Source organism: Brachyhypopomus gauderio, chromosome 14, assembly GCF_052324685.1.
Source record: "Brachyhypopomus gauderio isolate BG-103 chromosome 14, BGAUD_0.2, whole genome shotgun sequence".
NCBI classification, from domain to species: Eukaryota; Metazoa; Chordata; class Actinopteri; order Gymnotiformes; family Hypopomidae; genus Brachyhypopomus; species Brachyhypopomus gauderio.
The window spans coordinates 7,189,555-7,210,614 of record NC_135224.1 but is presented as its reverse complement, the minus strand read 5'-3'; the positions used below and the strand labels follow the sequence as shown (position 1 = coordinate 7,210,614).

General features: G+C 49.7%; 1 protein-coding gene and 3 non-coding genes across 4 annotated transcripts; all 4 read left to right on the top strand.

The window, feature by feature from the left end:
* The first annotated feature begins 1,349 nt into the window (after nucleotides 1–1,349).
* Nucleotides 1,350–20,977, top strand: LOC143475793 (apoptotic chromatin condensation inducer in the nucleus-like). Its single transcript, XM_076973752.1, has 17 exons — nucleotides 1,350–1,524; nucleotides 2,929–2,994; nucleotides 3,763–3,868; nucleotides 4,511–4,587; nucleotides 5,219–6,943; nucleotides 7,293–7,354; nucleotides 11,915–12,053; nucleotides 15,684–15,729; nucleotides 15,858–15,988; nucleotides 16,261–16,410; nucleotides 17,588–17,756; nucleotides 17,883–18,028; nucleotides 18,272–18,379; nucleotides 18,507–18,614; nucleotides 18,873–19,221; nucleotides 19,390–19,493; nucleotides 19,582–20,977. The coding sequence occupies exons 1-17, from the start codon at nucleotides 1,387–1,389 to the stop codon at nucleotides 19,930–19,932; spliced, it is 3,975 nt and encodes a 1,324-aa protein (XP_076829867.1). The 5' UTR covers nucleotides 1,350–1,386; the 3' UTR covers nucleotides 19,933–20,977.
* On the top strand, nucleotides 2,709–2,819 carry LOC143475822 (small nucleolar RNA U6-53/MBII-28). Its single transcript, XR_013121134.1, has one exon. It is a non-coding gene; the product is annotated as a small nucleolar RNA U6-53/MBII-28 (small nucleolar RNA).
* Nucleotides 4,146–4,256, top strand: LOC143475821 (small nucleolar RNA U6-53/MBII-28). Its single transcript, XR_013121133.1, has one exon. It is a non-coding gene; the product is annotated as a small nucleolar RNA U6-53/MBII-28 (small nucleolar RNA).
* Nucleotides 6,995–7,105, top strand: LOC143475823 (small nucleolar RNA U6-53/MBII-28). The gene has a single exon (XR_013121135.1). It is a non-coding gene; the product is annotated as a small nucleolar RNA U6-53/MBII-28 (small nucleolar RNA).
* Nucleotides 20,978–21,060: the final 83 nt, after the last annotated feature.

Here is a 21,060-nt window from a genome sequence, read left to right as displayed (position 1 = left end):
TTGAAGCATGGGCAAACATGGCTATTTGGGAGACATAAAATAGGATGAGGGACAGCCATACTGCTACAAAGATGAGATCATTTCACAGCTTAAATACACCATGGGAAGACCATAGCAACAAGTCACAAGGTAGTACAAAGTACCTGCTTCAGTACGACATCGTATCATCAGCAAGGTATCGCCCAGGCAGAGATTTCAAAGCAGTCTGGGGTTTCAAGATGGGCTGTAGGCCTACAAGCTCTTTTGAAGGTGGCCAAAAAATTTGTCTGTGTTGAGGGCCTTAGACGCTGTGATTGGAGATGTAAATTTAGTGGAGCAGATGAAAGGCACATCAGGCTTTGTTCTCTCTGAAATCAGATGGCCAGCATGACCATCAGCTCAAATCCACAGAAACCAGAGGAACCCAGATACACCCACTTACTGTTTGGCCAGAAATGGCCGTTATCTGCAGCCAAAAGGCCATATCATTTACATGGAAACAAAGCCAATCAACTCGACTATGCACGAAAACGTAGGAAGTGGGGAGTAGAAATATGTCAGTGATGGGTCACGATTCTACATATCTGACTAACAGGAGGGCTAGAAAGTGGTGCAATAATTAATTTTGATGTCCACCGGCAACAGTGAAGCATGGTGGATGTTCCGTGTGTTGAGAACCTGCCCCTTTTATTGTGCCTTTTAGTTTATATTTTTACAGTCTTGACAAATTGTGTGTAAGGATCACGTCGTTGACTAACGTAGCCGGGCCTTCTGTAGTGCTTGACGTGATGCCAGTTTCTTTCAAATACATGTTTTGTTTGAAATACAGCTGTTGAGAATGCGTCTTTGTATTGATCGCTTTGACTGTGTCGACGTGAATACTATAAAATGTTGGCTCCTTCCACGCTGCTCACATAGGCTATAGGCTACTGCCTTTGTCATGTAGGCTACATTGACGATCTTCCCCTAAAGTGTCATTTGTAATTCAGGGAATTTCCGCACAACTTTGCAAAAACTTCAACCGCTCGTTGCCTAATTTGAGTAGAGAAAAAGGCCTAGAACTCATTTGTATTACAAAGGCTTTTGCATGTAAACTACATTCGCACTTGACTTTTTACGCCTTTCTAATCCATCAGAAATATCTAATTTGCATTGGAACTAAAGTATCACACCCTAATCCTAAACTTGTGTTTCGCCACTATGCAGCAATTTGTTTTAAAATTAAAATAAGTTTTAATTTATTTTTTTTATTTTTGAACAACGCAACACGCAGGCCCGCACGAGGCCGTGGACGTCGTGCACAACTTCGTGTTTTTTTCCGGAGATTTCCGAAACGTGACGTATGCGCGTCGCGAGCGTTGCGGCGACAGCCCGAAGTTTGAGCGATCGAGCAGAGGGGGAAGCAAAATGGCGGAGCTCGAAGATGTTACGCTAGATGGGAAACCGCTTCACTCGCTCCGTGTGGCGGATTTAAAGACTGCCCTGGAACAGCGAGGCCTGGCCAAAAGCGGTCAGAAAAATGCGCTCATCAAGCGACTCAAGGGGGTGAGTTTGATCGAGCCGTTCGGCTGGAATCGCGGGCTACTATCAAGTTCACTCGGAGACGAGACCTGAGTGGCAGGCCAAGTACTGGTGCCTCGGAAGCGGGAATGCTCGTTTAGTTCGTGTGCACACTTTAAACCGCCAACTGCACAGCCGCCTTACTTGGTAGTTACCCGCTTCCCCGTAAGACTTGGAATTATATTTTAATTTCTTTGCAAAGCCTTCGCTTTTTTTATTTATTATTTTTTTGGTCGCGGAAAGGGGAGTCGGTCGGGTCGTGTGATCCTGAGGTTTGTGAGTTGACTTCGTGCTCGCGCCCTGTATGTTTGTAGTGGGGGGGCGCGCGTGTGGGGGGCGCGCAGGGTGGACGGGGGCGCGCCCGTCACTCCGGTCACTCCGCCGTGATGGACGAGTGGCTGACGTGTGGTGTGCTAAAACACCGATCAACTGGGTGAAAGTGATCAATTGCAAGTTTTAGATGCCCAGTTGAGTAGTGGTTGTAAAAAAACATGGCTAATTAAATTGAGATGCACGCGGTGGACTTAAGTATGTATAATCCGGTTTGCACCCCATAGGGTAGTCGTGTAAACTACAGTGCACTGTCTTTTTAAAATTGAAATCAGTTTACACGCAAAAAGTGAACCAGTTTTTAGAAGTACTTGAATCCATTTGCCTTAAAACAAATTTTTTAGAACATATAAAAATATACATATTAAAGGTGCGTAGCCCGTTTCTATTCAGGTACCTATTTGCATCTCTTTTTGAATTTAAAATAGCATTCACAGTGAAAAAACAGAAAGCTATTGTCCCCGCAATCGCCGACGCATCTTGACAACGACTGGTGAACTGTGCACTTCGCACCAACCGTCTGACATCACGTGGAAACGTGATGAATAAAGACGCGTCGTCACTCCCACCGCGAGCCTATAAACGCGGCGTTAGTGTCCGCGCGCTTATAATGCACCGGCTCTTTACACTAGATCCACCATTATCTGTATTGCTTGACCAGAACTTCAATTTTTTATCATTGAAGACATGTCATTATCAAGAATGCAGCAGAGCGCATCGGACATCATTTTTGTTGATAGTTCAGAGGGTGTTTGCTGTACACTGTTCATGCGAAGGTTTGTGTGTGTTTGATGCGCCTTGAAATCTGTTTTTAATCTTGGTTCTCGTGTAATATGTGTTTCCTGTGATGATTTTGCCATGCTAATACCGATGCGCCAGACTGACCGTGTCTTTCTGGGCGTAAATGAGTTCAACTCAACTTCTCACACTCGCAGTGTGATCTGAGGAAAACACATAAACGAGTCTTCCTTCATCTGGTTAATTTACATCTTGATGCATACTGTAACGCCTTGTTTTATTTTCTGCTCAGATGTCTGTGTTTACTGCCTTGTTCCTCAGGCTCTCATGTTGGAGAACCTCCAGAGAACCTCCACCCCTCACGACAGTCTACAGCCCAACTCACAGGTCAGTGAAGCTGCTGTGATTGCATCCAGGTCCCTGTTTTTCTCAACCTTATCAAGCATTTTGGTGTGATTTGCTTGCAAGTGCTGATTATTGCAAGAGTAAAGAATGTTTGGATCTTATTTGCTGTGTGGCGTTCCAGGTGATGTGGATATGGTGCACGTTAGAGTGCTTGACCCAAACATTCCTCCTATGTATTTGCACTGTGTAAATGTCTAATTCACTGTTCCACAGCTGCACAGATGCTGTGGCTGTTCATTTAGGTAAATGGATTTGTTGTTGAAGTATGTTAGGATCGGTTTCCAGGGCAATGAGCCACATATATACCATTGAAAGTCCTTGTTAGACTGTCTAGGTTTAGGACTAATCTTTGGCTGGAAAACTGACCCCGAGTTTAAAAAGGAAAACCTCATCAAAATGAACATCAGTCATGTCTGTCTTTTCCATGAGACAGTCATCATGCGTCCAAGACGAACTGAAACGAACTGAACTTATTAACTGAAGTATACTTTAAGTGGCCCGTACAGGAAGTCTGGAACACTCTCCTCCTGTAGGTAAAACGCCTGCTGTCCCAGATCCAGTGAATAGATGTGCTAATCTAAGACTGGCTTCTTCCTGTCCACACTGCTTTCTTACCATCTGCAAAATTGCTCCAAATGTTAATGAATGCAGCTCGAGGCTTACAGGAAGTGGGATGGAGGAGATTTGGGACTCGTCCTCGGCGCTGAAGTATGAACTTTTGTTTGTTGTCGTTTTTTGCGTGTGCCTCAGATAGGGGAGGAGATGAGTCAGAACAGCTTCATCAAACAGTACCTGGCCAAACAGCAGGAGCTGCTACGCCAGAGGAAGGAGAGGGAGGCGCGAGAGGCAGCGGACGGTGAGGCGCTCACACCCACGCTGGAGATCACTCCTCCTTCAGCAGGGCACTACAACAAAGACTGAGCAGAGCATGGGGCTCGCTTCTGTTTGACCAGAGAATCAATTCTTAGATAACCCCCCCTCCCCTCTGACAAAGCGCACATATGCTTGCTTTGTGTCTGTGGATCGGTTTTGGCTTGTTGCACAGGGGTGTAAATCTGGCTGGTCCACACGGTCAAAATGTCTCTGGCTAAGCCATGCTGGCGGTCTTTGATCGTCGGAGGTGTTTGCTGTGTTTCCTGTGATGATTTTGCCATGCTAATACTGATACGCCAGACTGACCATGTCGTTCTGGGCGTAAGTGAGTTCAACTCGACTTCTCACACTGGCAGTGTGATCTGAGGAAACACTGAGTCTCTGTTTGAACTTTTTGATATTTTGAATATGCTGCCGTTTGTGTGCTGGTAAAAACAATTCTGGTCATTTCATTTGGTTCCTATTGATTTATTCTGTAATTTGCAAGGATGTATACATTTGTACACATCACACAAATTAAACAAATGTGTTAGTGTTGTGGTGTCTCTAATCTTAACCTGTGTGTGTGTGTGTGTGTGTGTGTGTGTGTGTGTGTGTGTCTGACACTGCCTTACTACGGCTTTAGACACAAACAGCCCTGCAGGCCCCGAGGAGGATGACCACCCTACAGCCCATGATGGCACGTCCTATCTGCCTGACAAGGTTAGCAAACAAGTTTTCCAAACACACCTGCAGTGACGGGGACAGTGTGCGCCCAGGGGGCCAGGGTCCCTCATGTGTGCGCCCAGGGGGCCAGGGTCCCTCATGTGTGCGCCCAGGGGGCCAGGGTCCCTCACGTGTGCGCCCAGGGGGCCAGGGTCCCTCACGTGTGCGCCCAGGGGGCCAGGGTCCCTCATGTGTGCGCCCAGGGGGCCAGGGTCCCTCATATATGTTTAGTACAGGTAAGTACTTTTATTGTGATAAATCTTCGTTTGCCTTATTGGTTGTAGCAGAACAAACCAAAATCATTAATTGCATTTAAAGGTTGGTAACTGCAGTAGACACTAAACCCTGCTCTGTGTCCTTTTATCTGAAGCACAGATAATTAAGTAAGCACAGAGTAAAGTTAGGCATTACAACATCACTACTCACCTCTGCTTAGTAATCAAGTGCATCAGATTATAATTCCTAACAAATTTTCTTATTTTACACAATAATACTGATAATGCATACAAAATTACTGTTACAACTGTTAATACTCAAGAAAATATAATAAATTCACATGAATTCAAATTGCCCCTCCCCCATTATACCTTTTGATGTGTTTCACATATAAAATTTGTCTTTTTTCCAGCATCACATTGTACCATCTCATCCCGCTCTATCTCGAGCAGAAGAGGATGAGGAGGGTGACCGGGGTGAAGGGTTGCCCAGGGACCCTGTAGCTCAAGCAGCTCGGAGGCTGGATGTGGCCTCGGCTCCGTTAGCCCAAGAAACCCCCGACGTGTCCATTGGGAGGATCTGGCGCCCATCATTCTCACAGGGGGAGGTTGCCACCCCCTCACCCCCCCGTGCGGTGGCATCTCTCTCTGTGCGTGTGGTCGGCCAGCCGGAAAGACAGGGCCTGCCGCCAATCGCGGCCCGCACCCAAGAACGAGAAGGTACCGCCCCCGTCGAAGCAGGCCCCGCCCACTCGACGCCCCAGTTCAGCCGATCCGCCCGCGCTCAGGACGACAGCGACGAGGACGACGAAGACGAGGACGACGACAGCGACGAAGACGACGAGTGGGGTCCCTCTTCTCGCGGGAGGAAGAACGTCCGCCCTCCGCCCGCTCACCCGCCTCCGGTGGCACAGCGATCACGCCGCAAGCTCCAACCGCCCCAGCACATCCCGCCCCAGCCCCAGGCCGCCCACCAGCCCCCCCTGCAGCTCCGCCAGCCCACGCCTCCGCCCTCCCCGCCCCCCGAGCTCTCCTTCCCCCTGCCCGACACCCCCAAGCAGAGCCCCCCGGACCAGGACGAGCCTGCAGCCCCGGGAGAAGGTGCCGCCCCCGGGCTGGCCGGCGTCTCCTCCCCCCTGTCCTTCCAGAGGCAGGAGTCCAGCTCCAGCTCCAGCTCCAGCAGCCCAGAGCCTCCGTCCCAGCGCAGGCCCGGCCCTCTCAGCCTGCTGGTGCGCAAGATGGAGTCGGAGGGGGCGTTCGGCGCCGGGCAGAAGAAGAAGGAGGACGACGAGGAGGGAGACGCAGCGATGGAGGTGGGGGGGCAGGAAGACGGGCCGGCGACCTCCGTCCCAGGGGTGCTCGTGTTCCCCGGGGGAGTGACCAACGACACCGGCGACACGGACACGGCTGCCCGTCAGAAGGGGCCCGAGGAGTCTAAACGGGAGGAGCCGTTGGCCGCTGTGATCCCCAAAGCGGAGACTGGACCTCCAGGACCTCCATGTCCTCCATCGACCGGCGAAGCTGCACAGGAGAACGAAGGAGGACCCCAGCAACGTGGAGAAGAGAAAGAGGAGGGGCCTGTGAAACAGAGCCGTGGTTCTCCCGTGTTGTCGGGGAAACGTGGACGTGAGGCTTCACCCCCATCTGCCTCTGCCCGCCGTGCATCACCCACCACCTCCCCGCCCGCTGTTGCCAAGCGACCACGTATCTTCTCTGAAGTTCCCCCACCCGAATGCCTCATGTCCCCTTCCAAACCTGAACAGGCGTCGCCCCTCGTCTCAGGACCCCGCCGTGCAGACGTGGACGTCTCCATGGAGACTGAGGTGCCCGCTGCAGTGCCTGAATCAACAGCCGAGAGCAAGAAGGGCGATGAAGAAACGAGGCCTCAGAAAGAAACGGAGAAACCGGCATCTCCACAGCCAGCTAAATCGGTGGAAGATGCTAAAAGGACCCCCTCCGTTCTTCCTCCATCTCCGCCACCAGAAGACGGGGAAGCGGTGAAGGCCAGACGGAGGGGGAAGTCGCCTGAACCGCACTCATCCCCCTCCAGCCAGTCTTCATCCTCTGACTCCGAATCAGAATCCTCCTCTTCGAGTTCCTCTGGCTCCTCCCCACAAGGCAAATCCGCACAAGAGAAGGTGCGTGATTGGCTGGTCTGGTTTTGTCGGTTGTGTTTGCCTCTGATGTGTTTCCTGTGATGATTTTGCCATGCTAATACTAATACGCCAGACTGACCGTGTCTTTCTGGGCGTAAATGAGTTCAACTCAACTTCTCACACTTGCAGTGTGATCTGAGGAAAACACAGAGGAGATTTAATTCATTTATTTATTTTATAGACAACTTGCCATGGGTGTGCACACGCACCCTGTAAATCTAAGAGACAGATGTCTCTTCATGTTATGTATGTGAAGGTGTGGATGCGGTGTCAAGGTGATATGGGTAATTCATATTTTGCTCTGCTAATATGACCTTCATGTTTGTTTCAGGACGAAGAAGAAAAACCAAAACGAGCGTCTCGGGCAGAAGAGAAGCGGGAGGAAGCGTCCAGGTTAGCAGCAGAGGCTTGTCACAACCTCTTTTTCCCCCTCACGCGTTTCCTCCACGCTCCACCAGCGCTCTGCTCACCCCTGACACACACGTGTGCGTGCGTGTGTAAATACCTGATTATTCTCTCATTCCAGGTTCTAGGTGCCATATCTCTGGTACCTGAGGTACTTTTTTAAATTTCGCCCAGTGTTAACGACCTGCTGCTGTGTAGACAGCAAGCAGCTTGTGTAGGTGAGGGGTAACACTTGCTCCCTGAGTACCAACCACGTCAGTAAAGCCAGCAACCATGTGTCTGTTGAACCATGTGTCTGCTACCTCAGGTACCTCTGGGTGTGCTCTGTTTAGCTGGTGTTACTTTATATACTGACAGCTTGGAGGGCTTTGCCATTTTTCTCACGCAGGAGAGCAAATTACGGAGCTAGGCTCATTACTAGAGACCAGGTTTGCCCTTATAGAAATGGAGCCATGGCTAGCGGAGAAGATTGAAAACTCCTGAAGAGATGGAAGAAATGTCTTGTTGCGACAGGGTTTATTTGAACTAAACCGAATCTTAATACACAAAACACACTCCCTGGGTGCTGTAGCATTATTAAAAATGTTTTTATTGAATGTGTTTTAACAATCAGACGATTAGACTGGCATGTAATCCCCCCCCCCTTTTTCCCCCCTTGTCCAAACAGCAATTTGTCACATAAGATTTCAGTGTTTATTGTTCAGTGACTAAATTAATAGTTTTTGAAAAACTGTCAACGGTAGTGTAAATCTAAAGGTGGAAGCAGCCAGCTGCAAAGAGTTCCTGATGGCATTTCTGCGTCAAGCGTTCGGTAAGCTTGGAGGTGCCGTGGGGCGCGTGTTGGAGCCCCTGCTTGGTGTCAGTAAGCACGCCACCTCATTGTGTTGCATAATATGATGTTCCCTGAGGCTGGTCACAAGGCTACCCAAAATGCATCTCTTCGTTCATTTGCGTTTTCTCTGTGATGGAACCGTGTGCCCCCTGAAGGTCTTCTAAAAGGAGACGGCACTCTGATCTGATTTGATTCCAGAATTGGACGGGTTGGGTTGGTCACAGGAAGTGTTTGCTCAATTATGCTTATTATTTAGAGATCGTCCAGTTATAAATAAATGTGGTGGGTGTGTGCGTAGCGGCCGCTTGTGAAATACAGTGACGATGTATGAAAAAAGGCCTCTGGCAGAACCTTCATGTGCTTTGTATGGCACAGCAGGAGCACCTGCCTGTTGTGCTGGTATATATTCTCTCCGTCCTGAAATAATCAGCTCTCTCCTAGTATACAGAGCTGAGGGAGGCAGCAAATAAAACCCTTACTCAAAGGCTTAAAGCAGGGATGGGCCATAAGAATAAAGCCCCAAGCTGACCTGTGTGTGCCTGTGTAAAAATAGCTCAGCAGGACCCAGAGCTGAACAGCTAGGAGAAAAAAAAGAAAAGGAAAGTGCTTTCTTTCAGTCTTCACTCTAGGTGACCTCCACCACCCCTCACCCTCCCCTCCTCCCTCCCTCCAGTTTTCTGGAAGACATCAGTTCAGGACGAGTGTAATGAACACCAGTCTACTTCCACTCTGGGCTCAGTGCAGACTCCAGTCAACTAGACATAATTCAGAATTTACTAAAAAAAATTGTTTACGAACTAATGAATTTGCTGGAAAAGCACCATCCCCTTAATTTATGTGAATCAAATCCTGAGGAGGAGGATCCATGTTCCATGTGAGGGTGCACTGTAGTAGCTGATATTGTGAGAATCAGTTTTTACAATCCTTAGTCATTAGTTTAATATATAAGCTGTTGAGTAAAATAAACTGAAGCTATATGTGTATGTAAATAAAGAACACCCCATGTTTCTGGTGATACCCATCTTCAGAAGACACTTTTCGACCTCGTTACATCTTACAGACATATAATAAACAATGACGAAAAATGGCTTGAATGAATGAAAAATATGAAAAGGGGCTTCTGAAGGTAGCCATCAGAAACGGGGATGTCCTGTATTTTATTAATTGTATTTATGCGTCTTTAAAATCGTTGTACGACGAACCGAACCCCACGAAACCCAATTCACGAGCGGCAGTAATTTCGATCAGGCGTTCGCCGCGACAGCCTCGCGGCCGGTGTGGCCTCGGAGAAGGAAGAGCGGGGCCCCTCCCCCCTCCCTCTCTCTAGCCCCTCCCCCTCGCGGGGCTCCTCGCACGGCGCTCTTCAACATGGCCGCCGAGTGACCCGCCGCCGTGCACGCTACCGACGCATTGCACAAAAACGGCCGCGCCGCCGCCGCCGTCTCCACGTCTCCGACCGGTGCCCGCGCGGCCGCGACCCCCAGAGCAGACGCGACCGTGTCCGTCCACGTTCGTAGCGCCGCGTCATGCTGTCCGAGGCCGATAAAGGCGGGTAAGGCGGAGAGAGACCTGCAGAAACACCCCATAGCGCCGCGCCGCTCCGGGGACCGATGGACGCCTGACTCGGTCTTATACCGCACCACCGCTTCACGTCCGCCGGATACGTCTGATCTTTTACTATTCGGAGTTTAAATTGATCGTAGGCTTTTAAAAATGTGTATTTATGGTGTTGATGAAGGATAATGACGGTAGGGGCGGCGGGTTGTGGCGGTTTGTGGCGGGTGTGAGGAGCGTGGTGAGGGGGAAGGGGAAGGGGGGGATGATGGCCACCGGCGTCGGTGTGAGGATGTGAACGTTTACTGATGGAGAGGGACGCGTGTAATGGTGAATTAGTGATACAGGTAATAACGTGGCGCGCTGGGTCCCGCCTGTGTGAATAAAACGACGACTAACACTCCTCGCGTGTCTCTGCTCGTCTTGTTACTTCGCAACTCTCGTGTGAAGGCAGTAAGACGATGGGGGAGTTTTTCTTTTAAAAAACACCCATCGCACACGGTTGGCCAGTGTCACCTGTTCCTGTGATCATGGATATTTTGTAAATCTGGTTATGACCGATCGTTATGTGACCGATGGAGATTGTCTTTTTGGACGATCCACTTTGATGTAAGTGACCTTTAGTGTGCGGCGTGGTCTGGTTGTGTGTGTTTGGGAGAGCGAGAGACACCTAAGGTTCTTTATTTTTTGGGTTTTAAACGTTTTTCTTTGTGTGAAGAAAGCTCCTCCCTGACACTACCCCCTCTGTTGTTAAGGAAACCATGTGTGTGCTGGGGGAGTTGTGAGGGCAGCCCCTGGGGGGAGAGATCATTTGCTGTCAGTGGTGACATCAACGATGGAAAATCCCAGAAATGTGTTTGTGTGTGCGGAGACATATGTACATACACGTATGTGCTGCTGCTTAGGTAAAGATGGAAGCTTTGTAGGACGGCGAGTGTGTGGAATCACTGCGGTTTAAACTCCTTACTTGTGCTGTTACGCGTCTTAACATCACGTTGTCCGACTTTCTTTCACCGTTTGTGAGGGACTGTCTTACATTGATGTGTAAATGTTGGGGCCCCCCCCAACTGTTAGCACATGGTGAAACATTCACGTTACAGCCACTAGGAGAAATCCCATGGCACAGGAGGGGTCACCCCCCCCCCCCCCTCTCTCAATAGAGTAGTACTTAAAAGAGTAACGGTATGAGTAATCACCATTAATGCAGTTGTGTGCCGGGGGAGCAGGACGTTCACACCTGCTCTAGGTGTTCAGGTGAAAGAGGGACGAGAGAGAACGAGTGAGCAGTCATGGATGAGGGTATTTAAATCAGAATAAATCTGATTACCTTTGTCAACGATCTCCAGCCGACAGGGTGACATAATGGCTAGATGTGGTTAGATGTGCTCTTCTCCTAATGGCGTAGGCTGCTGCTTCATTGATCTGCTCCAGTGTCTCCGTTTTCCAGCGCTCTCCCGGGTCTGGTGCGTGTGCGGTGATGCACGCTTGTCCACAACGCTGTAGATTGACAGTTTGGAGAAATTTGACTGGTTGTGATGAATCAGTCTCTCAGTAACTAAAGACTGACTTTGGAGACTGTTGCTGCAGTACTCAAATATAGTCCTGGACCCACTCACACCGAAGGTTTTAAATTTTCTTCCAGCTTTACTGGTTCTGTGTTGGTTTGATGGGCAGAGTTGTGTGCTGGAGAGGATCTCGCTAAACTGGGCAGAGGTGGCTGCTTGCTGTGGTGGTGTTGGGCTGCTTGCTTTGTTGTCTGTGAGGGTTGTTGCAGGAGTGTCAAGGTTCCTGGCTTTGGGTGTCATTTTGTGTATGTGTTCATTTGTGTGTTTGACCCTGGCTTTGGGTGTCATTTAGCTGGTGAGTTATTTATAGTAATAGTGACCCAGATCAGCAGTCTACCTTACCTCTCTTTCACGCTTGTTTCTTAGTGCTCACGCTCTCTCACATTCGCTCACGCTCTCTCACGCGTGCTCTCGCTGTGTCTCGCGTGAGGTCAGGCAAATCTCGGCTCTTGGTTGAGTGGTTGGGACTCCACGCGCTCTGGGGACCCACTGGTCCAGTGTGGCGGCTCGGCCTGTCGGCTTCCTGGATGGTGTCAACCGGACCTCCTCCTGCTCCGTCTTCTCTACCCTCAAACTTCTCTCTCTCTCTCTCTCTAGGGATGTGAAGCAGGCAGCAGTTGCTGAGCCCACAGGTTCCGTTGCGATGGAGCTCGAGGAGAGGCCCCAGTCAGAGAGCGCCCTGAGCCAACCTGTACCACAGGGGGCGCCAGAGGCTGGCGGGTCCCGCCCTGATGAGGTAATACGGCCCTCTTTAAAGGTGCCCGTGGAACAAAAGATGCCAAGGAGCAGGCGAGGGGTGTGGGGCTAGATTTGTTGAGGTGCATCCAAATTGGTCTTCAAGTGCAACACTCTAAACTGTCATTAGCTTTGTTTACAGATGAAACTGATACATTAAATTGCTGTGCATTTAAAATATTTTTATATACCAATTGAGTGAATGTTAACAATCTGGGATACTTAATCATTCCGTTACTTGTGTTAGAGAGAAAAAAAACTTTGGTTAAGGATTGTTAGCTGAATCTGACTGTACCTATTATAGTTTTAGAGAGATAAAAAGAACCCAAATTTCATGGGGAGGGGAAAAATTTCTTGCTGTGGACCTATAAGTATCTCCAAGTATCGGAGCATCTCTCTCTCTCTCCCTCCCCCCCCCCCCCCCTTCCTACCTCCCTCCCTACCACCCTCTCTTTACCTCCATCTCTCTCTCTCTCTCTCCCTATCTCTCTTCCTCCCTCTCTAGCTTGCTCTTCCTCTCACTAGCCCTCTCTCTGCTAGCTGTTATTATAGTGTCTGAGGTTGAGGATGCCTAACGGTGTGTGAAATTAGCGTGTGTGTGAGTGTGTGTGAGAGAGGGAGAGAGAGAGAGAATGAAAGAGGGTGAGGTGACTTGTACTTCAGTGATGTGATGCGCATATAGACCTAGAGGGCGCTGAGGCCTTTAGATGTGTGTAGGGCTGCCCTAACGCCCTAAAGCCCTAACAGCTCTGCTCTTTTACTCCTACAGTAATGGCTAAAGTACACTGTGGCAGCTGTGATATCCTAGTAAATGCTTCACTGTGGTTGGATCAGTGGTAGGACGCTGTGATTCGGCACTATCTAGTAAGAAATTCTGGTTGTTGAATGTTACAGCTGCCACTGGATCTCCAGAAGACCTAGTGGCTGAGGTGAAGTTTACACACCGATTAAAATATATATATATATATATATATATATATATATATATATATATATATATATATATATATATATATATATATATATATATAAAGTGGACAGATCTGCATGAGGTACCATTAGTGCGACCAGCAGATGTGTTGCAAAGACATTACAGACACTTGAGTAGACAGACAGGCATGCATGTGTTTGTGTGGTTAGCAGGGTCAGACTTCTGTCAGAATGGCACTACCAGTTAGCTTGTGATGGACAAAATGAGTTCTGTAACAAACCTTTGGGATCTAGTGATGTTCATTTGAACAATCTCTGAATACTGTAACGTTTGATTACAGATGTTGAACCATGTAGAAGATGTATCAGGTTGATTTTTGTAATGATTCGCATGGTTTTGTTGATTCTGGGTGAGAGAGGGAGAGAGAGACTGATGCACCCTGACAAAGATGGCTTCCCTCTTCACCTCCCTCCTTCTGTTCTCTCTACTGTTCTCTCTCGTGCTCTTTTCCCCTCCTTCCCTCCTTCCCCCCCCCCCCCTCTCTCTCTCTCTCTCTCTCTCTCTCTCTCTCTGGACCTCTGCTGCTCCTTTATCTTGTGGTATTACTGTGTTGTGTTTTTTTTTATTTATTTTTTAAACCCACTGATTGCTTTGTCGAAGGTGCCCTCCCTTCCTCCATTGCTCATACTGGTACCTGCGTAACTACCTCCACCTCTCCTCTACCTCCATCACCTGCCGTGTTATGTCCCGGCGGCTTGGCTACGCCTGAGCTAGGCTCCGCCCCCCCAGACAGAACCACCGCCGCAAACTTAGCCCGACCTGACGGGACCCTGCCGGACGATTGGCCACGCCGGTCACCACGCAGACTGATGTGGCCACTGATTGGACTGCTTGGGAGAAGCCCAAAGACTTGATTGGGCCGTGGGAGCTGGCAACCATTTTGAGAAGACACGCCCACCATTGTATGGCTCATCAGGCGCGTGGAGAGCAGAGCTTGGTGAACTCGACAACAGCAGCACAGCCTGAGAGAGAGACACTGGTTTACATGCCATGGCCACCAGTGTGTGTGTGTGTGTGTGTGTCGAGCTGCTGGTTTAACGGCACTCTTCTCTGTTTGGGCTTCAGTGGACTACAAATCAGCCCTCGTCTGCCTCTGGATCGGTCTCCACCGGTGTCGCAAGCAGTTCTCACAGTTCGGTTCTGCTACTCTGGATTAGCGCACGCGCACAACCCTCGAGGGCTGAGAGTTAGCCATGGACTTGGTTCTCATCTGCACTTCCTGTCGCATTTTGCTCCTCCTGCTCCGGCAGCCAGCAAATCAGCATTTTATCGGCGCATTGCCACTGGATGTGTTGTTTTTTTACTGGACTATACCACTAATTTTGCTCAAAGAAACACAAGTGAACTTTCTGGAATAACCACAAGCAACACTATCATCTCAGATTTTACACCTGCCACTTGTAACCACAAACTCTCATGGTTCCATAGTTGGAGGTACGTGTGCTGTTTGCGGTCCGTTTCTTCAGCCTACCAGACGCGCCGCAGTCTCTGTGGATTAGAGTTTGCCTGAAGGAAATTAACCAAGAGTGTTGATTAGCACCAGCCTGGGGCTTAATGTGTGCTCTTCCACCACATGCTATTGTGGTGAATACCATCTGCAATGTGGATTATGGACTTGGTTTGTGTCTTCTGCCATAAAGCTCTTTAGACTGTAACTTCAGACTGACTGGCCCTGTTCAAAGGAAAGTGCTTCATGAGGTGAACCTGCACGCTCCCACAGAGACTGGTTATGTGGGCGTTTTAAGGTTTACCTGGATACACAATAACCTCTCAAACATGTCACTTGGTCATCAAAGACTGTTTCTGTTCATCAGACATCACAAGACCTGTCAAAGACTTTTGAGGAAATTCCACAAGCTACTAATAAAATTTCTCCCAAAAAGTAAAAGTCCAGCAAAAACAGCAGTTCCCATCAGTCAGCCAATCAGCACACTCAATTTGTGACCATTGCACGTCCTCACTCATCAGCCTCCTCTGATTGGACCCTTGTTGCCTAGATACAGTGCATACTGCCGTGCGGTTGGGCCATAGCCAAGCCAGTGAGGAATCAGGTGTCAATGGTACCAGGAAATACCCTTTTTCCCAGAGATTTATTTATTTTTCATAAACATAAACAGTGTTTTTTGTTTTGTTTTCTTGGATAAAATGGTGGGATTTACTTTAGAATTTTAGTTTGTCTTAAGGACAGTTTAGAGTAAGGGGGGGCAGTAAGGATTGTAAAGTTATCTATATAGTACAAGTGGTGAAATAGACTATATGAATCAAGCATGCATTTCATACCATTTTTAAGTTCAGCTCTTTGGGACCGAGCAAGACAGGTTGAGGGTTGAGTGTTCAGTTGCTGTGTGTGCTGGGTCAGTAGTTGATGTAATCTGTCTCACTCATGTTGTTCTCTCTCTCTCCCTCTCTCTCTCTCTCTCTCTCTCTCTCTCTCTCCTCTGTCACCCCCCCCCCCCCCCCCCCCCCCACTCCTGCTCTGCTGTTCGTCTCCACTCGACTCCACTCCACTCCCTGCACCCGCTTGGGTCTCTTGTTCTTTTTGTTTTTATTTATTTATTTACTTTTTTTTCTTTCATTTTTTCCTTTCGTTTTATTTTTTTTTTCTTTTCCTTTTGTTTTTGTCGTTCAATCTCTTTTCAGAGCACCACTCCAAAGGCGTTTGCGGCACGCAAGATTTCACTGACTAGTAAGTGATTAACGAAAGAAAATGGCAAATGGACTTGATTTATAATGGATTAGATTTCTTTGTGCAGTTTTTTCGCTGTCTGTGTGTTGTGTTCTCGTGTCTGAGAAATCTGATGTTTCTTTTTGCAGCTGCTAAACCCGACGGAGCGGCAGTGGAGGCGGAGTCTGGGGGCGGAGCCGGCAGGAAGAGGAGGTGGGGCTCCAGCACAGCAGTCACTGCCAAGAAGCCATCGATCAGCATCACTACCGAATCACTGAAGGTACAGACGCCCTGATCACTCCGTCATCACCGTGTAAATGTCAGATTAGCCCACTGACTGTTACTCTGACACTGACGTCCTTTCCCAATACTGTTTTTTTTAAACATTCACTTATTCTCTAAGCTGATTTGCTTCCTTATTAGTTTTTTCCATTAATTTGAGTAATTCCATTTCAGTGCATCTCCAATAAAACGGTCTCCCTGTCTGACCTTGGGGGGTGTGTCTGTGTGTGTGTGTGTCTGTGTGTGTGTGTCCTGCCCATGTGTCTGCAGTCTCTGATCCCAGATATGAAGCCTCTCCAGGAGGCCGTGGTGGAGCTGCACCCAGATGAAGGGCACTTCTCCGGGGATGAGGATACCGCTCAGCAGGCCGAGCACGACCACGAAGACCAGGGCCTCAAGATAAGACGCACCGTAACGCAGGTACGCGCCCCAACATACCCACACGGGTACGCGCCCCAACATACCCACACGGGTACGCGCCCCAACATACCCACACGGGTACGCGCCCCAACATACCCACACGGGTACGCGCCCCAACATACCCACACGGGTACGCGCCCCAACATACCCACACGGGTACACGCCGCCACACAGGTACCACACAGGTACCCGCCCCAACATACCCACACGGGTACACGCCGCCACACAGGTACACACCCACACGGGTACACACCTCAATATACCCACACGGGTACACGCCGCCACACAGGTACCACACGGGTACACACCTCAACATACCCACACGGGTACACATCCCAACATACCCACACGGGTACGAACCGCCACACGGGTACACACCCCAACATACCCACACGGGTACGAACCGCCACACGGGTACACACCCCAACATACCCACACGGGTACGAACCGCCACACGGGTACACACCCCAACATACCCACACGGGTACGAACCGCCACACTGGTACAACACTGGTACACACCCCAACATAACCAACACGGGTACACACCCCAACATAACCAACACGGGTACACACCCCAACATAACCAACACGGGTACACACCCCAACATAACCAACACGGGTACACACCCCAACATAACCAACACGGGTACACACCCCAACATAACCAACACGGGTACACACCCCAACATACTCACACGGGTACGAACCGCCACGGGTACAACACGGGTACACACCCCAACATACTCACACGGGTACGAACCGCCACACGGGTACACACTCCAACATACCCACACGGGTACGAACCGCCACACGGGTACAACACGGGTACACACCCCAACATACCCACACGGGTACGAACCGCCACACGGGTACAACACGGGTACACACCCCAACATACTCACACGGGTACGAACCGCCACACGGGTATACACTCCAACATACTCACACAGGTACAAACCGCCACAGGGGTACAACACGGGTACACACCCCAACATACCCACACGGGTACAACACGGGTACACACCCCAACATACCCACACGGGTACACGCCCCAACACACGGGTACAACACGGGTACACCGTAACACACCCGCCGGTTAATCTGCATTAGCAGCTGCTGCTTCTATATTGGTTGTCTGTTTGACTTTGTGTGTTTTAATTTGTCCTTGTACGTAGGTGGTTCCTTCTGAAGGACAGGAGAATGGACAGAAAGAGAAGGAAGACGAAGATGAGGAAGAAGAGCCGATTGAAGGGGAGAAGGAGAAGGAGAAACCCCACAGGAAACAGAGGAGGGAGAGTTTGACAGAGGTTGCCATGGAAACACAGGAGGGAGATGCTAAGAAAGGTGCGGTGGTGTCCTCAACGTCCCCAGATGTTTGTGTCGTTAATCGGCATCAGTCTAAACTTATTCGGATGTTTAAAATGACTGAGCCCTTCAATCTTTCCGTCTCGCTCTCCCCGTCTCCTTTAGTCACTCCTAATGATTCAGTGGTGCGGCGATCCATCAGTCAGCAGAAGGTGGGCGTGTCCGTCACCATTGACGACCCCGTGCGCACTGGCCGCCAACTCTCGCCTCCCCGTGGCAAACCCACCCACATCATCCATATCTGCAATCTGGTGTGTGTGTGTGTGTGTGTGTGTGTGTGTGTGTGTGTGTGTTCTCAATATGATGCTTATGACTCATGAACAAATGACTACAAATTCCTTGCTACAAAAAAAAACCCCAAGACTTGTTTCCTGTAGCGAGCCACACAGTTTGTGTTCACATGTGTTTCTGAATATCACAGCTAAAGGGTTTTCAGCATGGTCGGGGGTCAGAGGTCAGGGGTAATGGCGTCTTTACTGTGCGTGTGCTCACAGGTCCGCCCTTTCACCCTGGGCCAGCTGAAGGAGCTGTTGAATCGGACCGGCGGGGTTGTGGAGGAGGGCTTCTGGATCGATAAGATCAAATCCCACTGCTACGTCACCGTGAGTGCCGCCTCTGTCCGGCTCACACTCTCACTTCTCTGACTCTTTAGGGACTCGCCCGCTGCGATCTTGCCGTAGTGACTTGAGCGTGTCTGATTTAGTCTGATACCGTGTGTTTGATCTTCAGTACTCCAGCACGGAGGAGGCAGTGGCGACTCGAGAAGCTCTACACGGTGTGAAATGGCCGTCCAGCAATCCCAAAGTGCTCCGGGTTGACTTCTGCGAACAGGATGAGGTACAGACGCCTCCACCAGATACACAGGCCTTCGTGGTTTTGCCTGCTAATGGAATAAACAGCCAGACTTGACGCATTACAACACTAACAGATGTTGTGTGTGTCTGCGTGTGTGGGTGGGATGTTCAACAGCTGTTTCTCCAGGTGTTGTGATAACGCCCATCTTTAATCACCCATTTTACTCTGCGCTGTTTCTCTTTTCTGCTTCGTCCTACACACGCTCTCTCTCTCTCTCTCGCTCTCTCTCTCTCTCTTCAGCTGGACTTTCACAAGGCCCTGCTGACTGGAGATGACCCACGAGTCCCTGTGCCGGCGGGCCGTCCCGCTGCCCCCGCGCCCCTCCTGCCCCCAGGGCGTGAGCGGGAGCGGGAGCCCGTGGCCGCCACGCCCACCCCGGTGCCGGCGCCGATCCGGGACCAGTGGGCGGAGCGCGAGCGCGAGATGGAACGCAGGGAGCGGACGCGCTCGGAGCGCGAGTGGGACCGGGACAAGGTGCGCGAGTTCGGCCGTGACGAGCGGGACCCCGCCCGCAGGTCCCGCTCACGCGACAGGGACCGCAGACGCAAGGAGCGCGGGAAGAGCAAAGAGAGGAGGTCCGAGAAGAAAGGTGAGATGTTTTTCATCACAAAATGGTTTCCCCTCCATAGGTTCGTGCCTCCGTAGGTTCGTGCCTCCGTAGGTTCGTACCTCCGTAGGTTCGTGCCTCCGTAGGTTCGTGTCTCGGTGCCTGGAGACCTAATGATGTTCTCTTTGTGGGTTTCCTTCCTTTTCTTAGCTGCAGATAAACCAGAAGAACCTCCGGCCAAACTGCTGGATGATCTGTTTTGCAAAACCAAGGCAGCTCCTTGTATATACTGGCTGCCACTAACTGAAGAACAGGTCAGGCGTTTGCACCTTCACACGGCACAGTACGCACATCTTGCGTGAGTCTCGTGTAGTTAAGCTGGTCCTTGTCTCTGTGCCACAGGCGGTCCAGAGGACCCTGGAGCGTGCCGAACGGATGAAGGAGCGAGAGAAGAGGAGGAAGGAGCTTCAGGAGGAGGAGGAGAAGAAGCGCGAGGAGGAGCGGAAAGAGAGAGTGCGGGGCCGCGAGAAGGAGGGGGGGAACGCGGGGGGCGCAGCAGGAGGCTCTGGCCGCACGGCTGAAGGAGAGAGGGATCGAGAGAGAGAAAGAGAGAGGGAGCGAGAGAAAGGCAGGGAAAAGGAGGTGGAGAAAAAGAGAGATGTCAATAGAGGCCGAGCCAGTGACTCCAAGCCTGTAGGGGGCGGCAGGCGTTCAAGAAGCCGCAGCAACCCATCCAGGGACAGACGGCACTGAGGGTGTGTGAGTGTGTGTGGGGGGGTGGGCTGGGGGCAGCAAGCGTGCGTGCGTGTGTGTGTGGCATACTCTGAGAAAGTTGGACACTCTTTCTTGTCTGCTGGTGCCCAAGTAGGTCCCAGTGCTGAAAATCTCGTTATTTCAAGAGTTTACACTCTTCACCTTTTTTGTTTGTGTTTTGTTTTTTCCTTTTGTAAGGACACCCTTAACATATGCATACAAATAGGTAGCGTCTCACATACTGTTGTATCTGCTGTACACCTTTTTCTCATTTCAGGGGCTTCCACCTGTTTTCTTTCTCTCTTTTTTGTGCTACGTTGAAATCTTTTGTTTTCTGTTTGAGTTAGACTTGTGTATTTATCCGAGACCCTCATTCTTGGACATTGTTGAATAGTCAAAGGTGCTGAGTGGCTAAGACTATACTACCAAGAACGGGTATCTGATATTTACCAGATTCTTTTCCACTCCTGATTTTAAATTTTTTCTAATGAAATCTTGTTTCGAGCCAGCATTGGCCGGCGGGCAGTAAACGCAGTGTGGGATTGAGATTTATATTTTAGTTCTAGATTTTTTTTCTTTTTAGGACTTTAAATTAATTTATTTCTGTTGACAAAAAAGGTTCCCCGTAAGTAAATTGTTTTTGCCGTTGAGTTTGTTTCAACCTGACGTGTATTTGGGCCACTGCCTCTCGGATCCCTTCAGACCCTAGTGCACTGAATGTCTCACTACTGTTGCTTGTCTCCAGAGTCATGGTCTAGGAGGGTGATGTCATGGAGGAAAGCAGATGATTTGGTCAGTGTGTCGCCACATCCTCTTCGTAAAGTGTCCTGATGTTCTTCTTTTCCAGTTTGTAGTCCTCCGTGTTCTTTAGTCTTGTCCTCTGGGAAGCGTAAGGGAGAACCCCGTCCTTTATAGTCAAGAGAGGAACTACAAGTTTTAATAATGTTTTAAATTTTTTTAGTTTGAAAATGAAATTCCTATTTGCTTTTTGATTATTTTTCTTCTCTTCTGTATGCAGAATGTACAAAGAATAATAATAAAAAAAGGTGACTAAAGAAAATCTCACTGCGTGTTGAGTTTAAACGGTGATGGGTAGAGGTTATATCACATGCTTGTCCACTTCTGCTC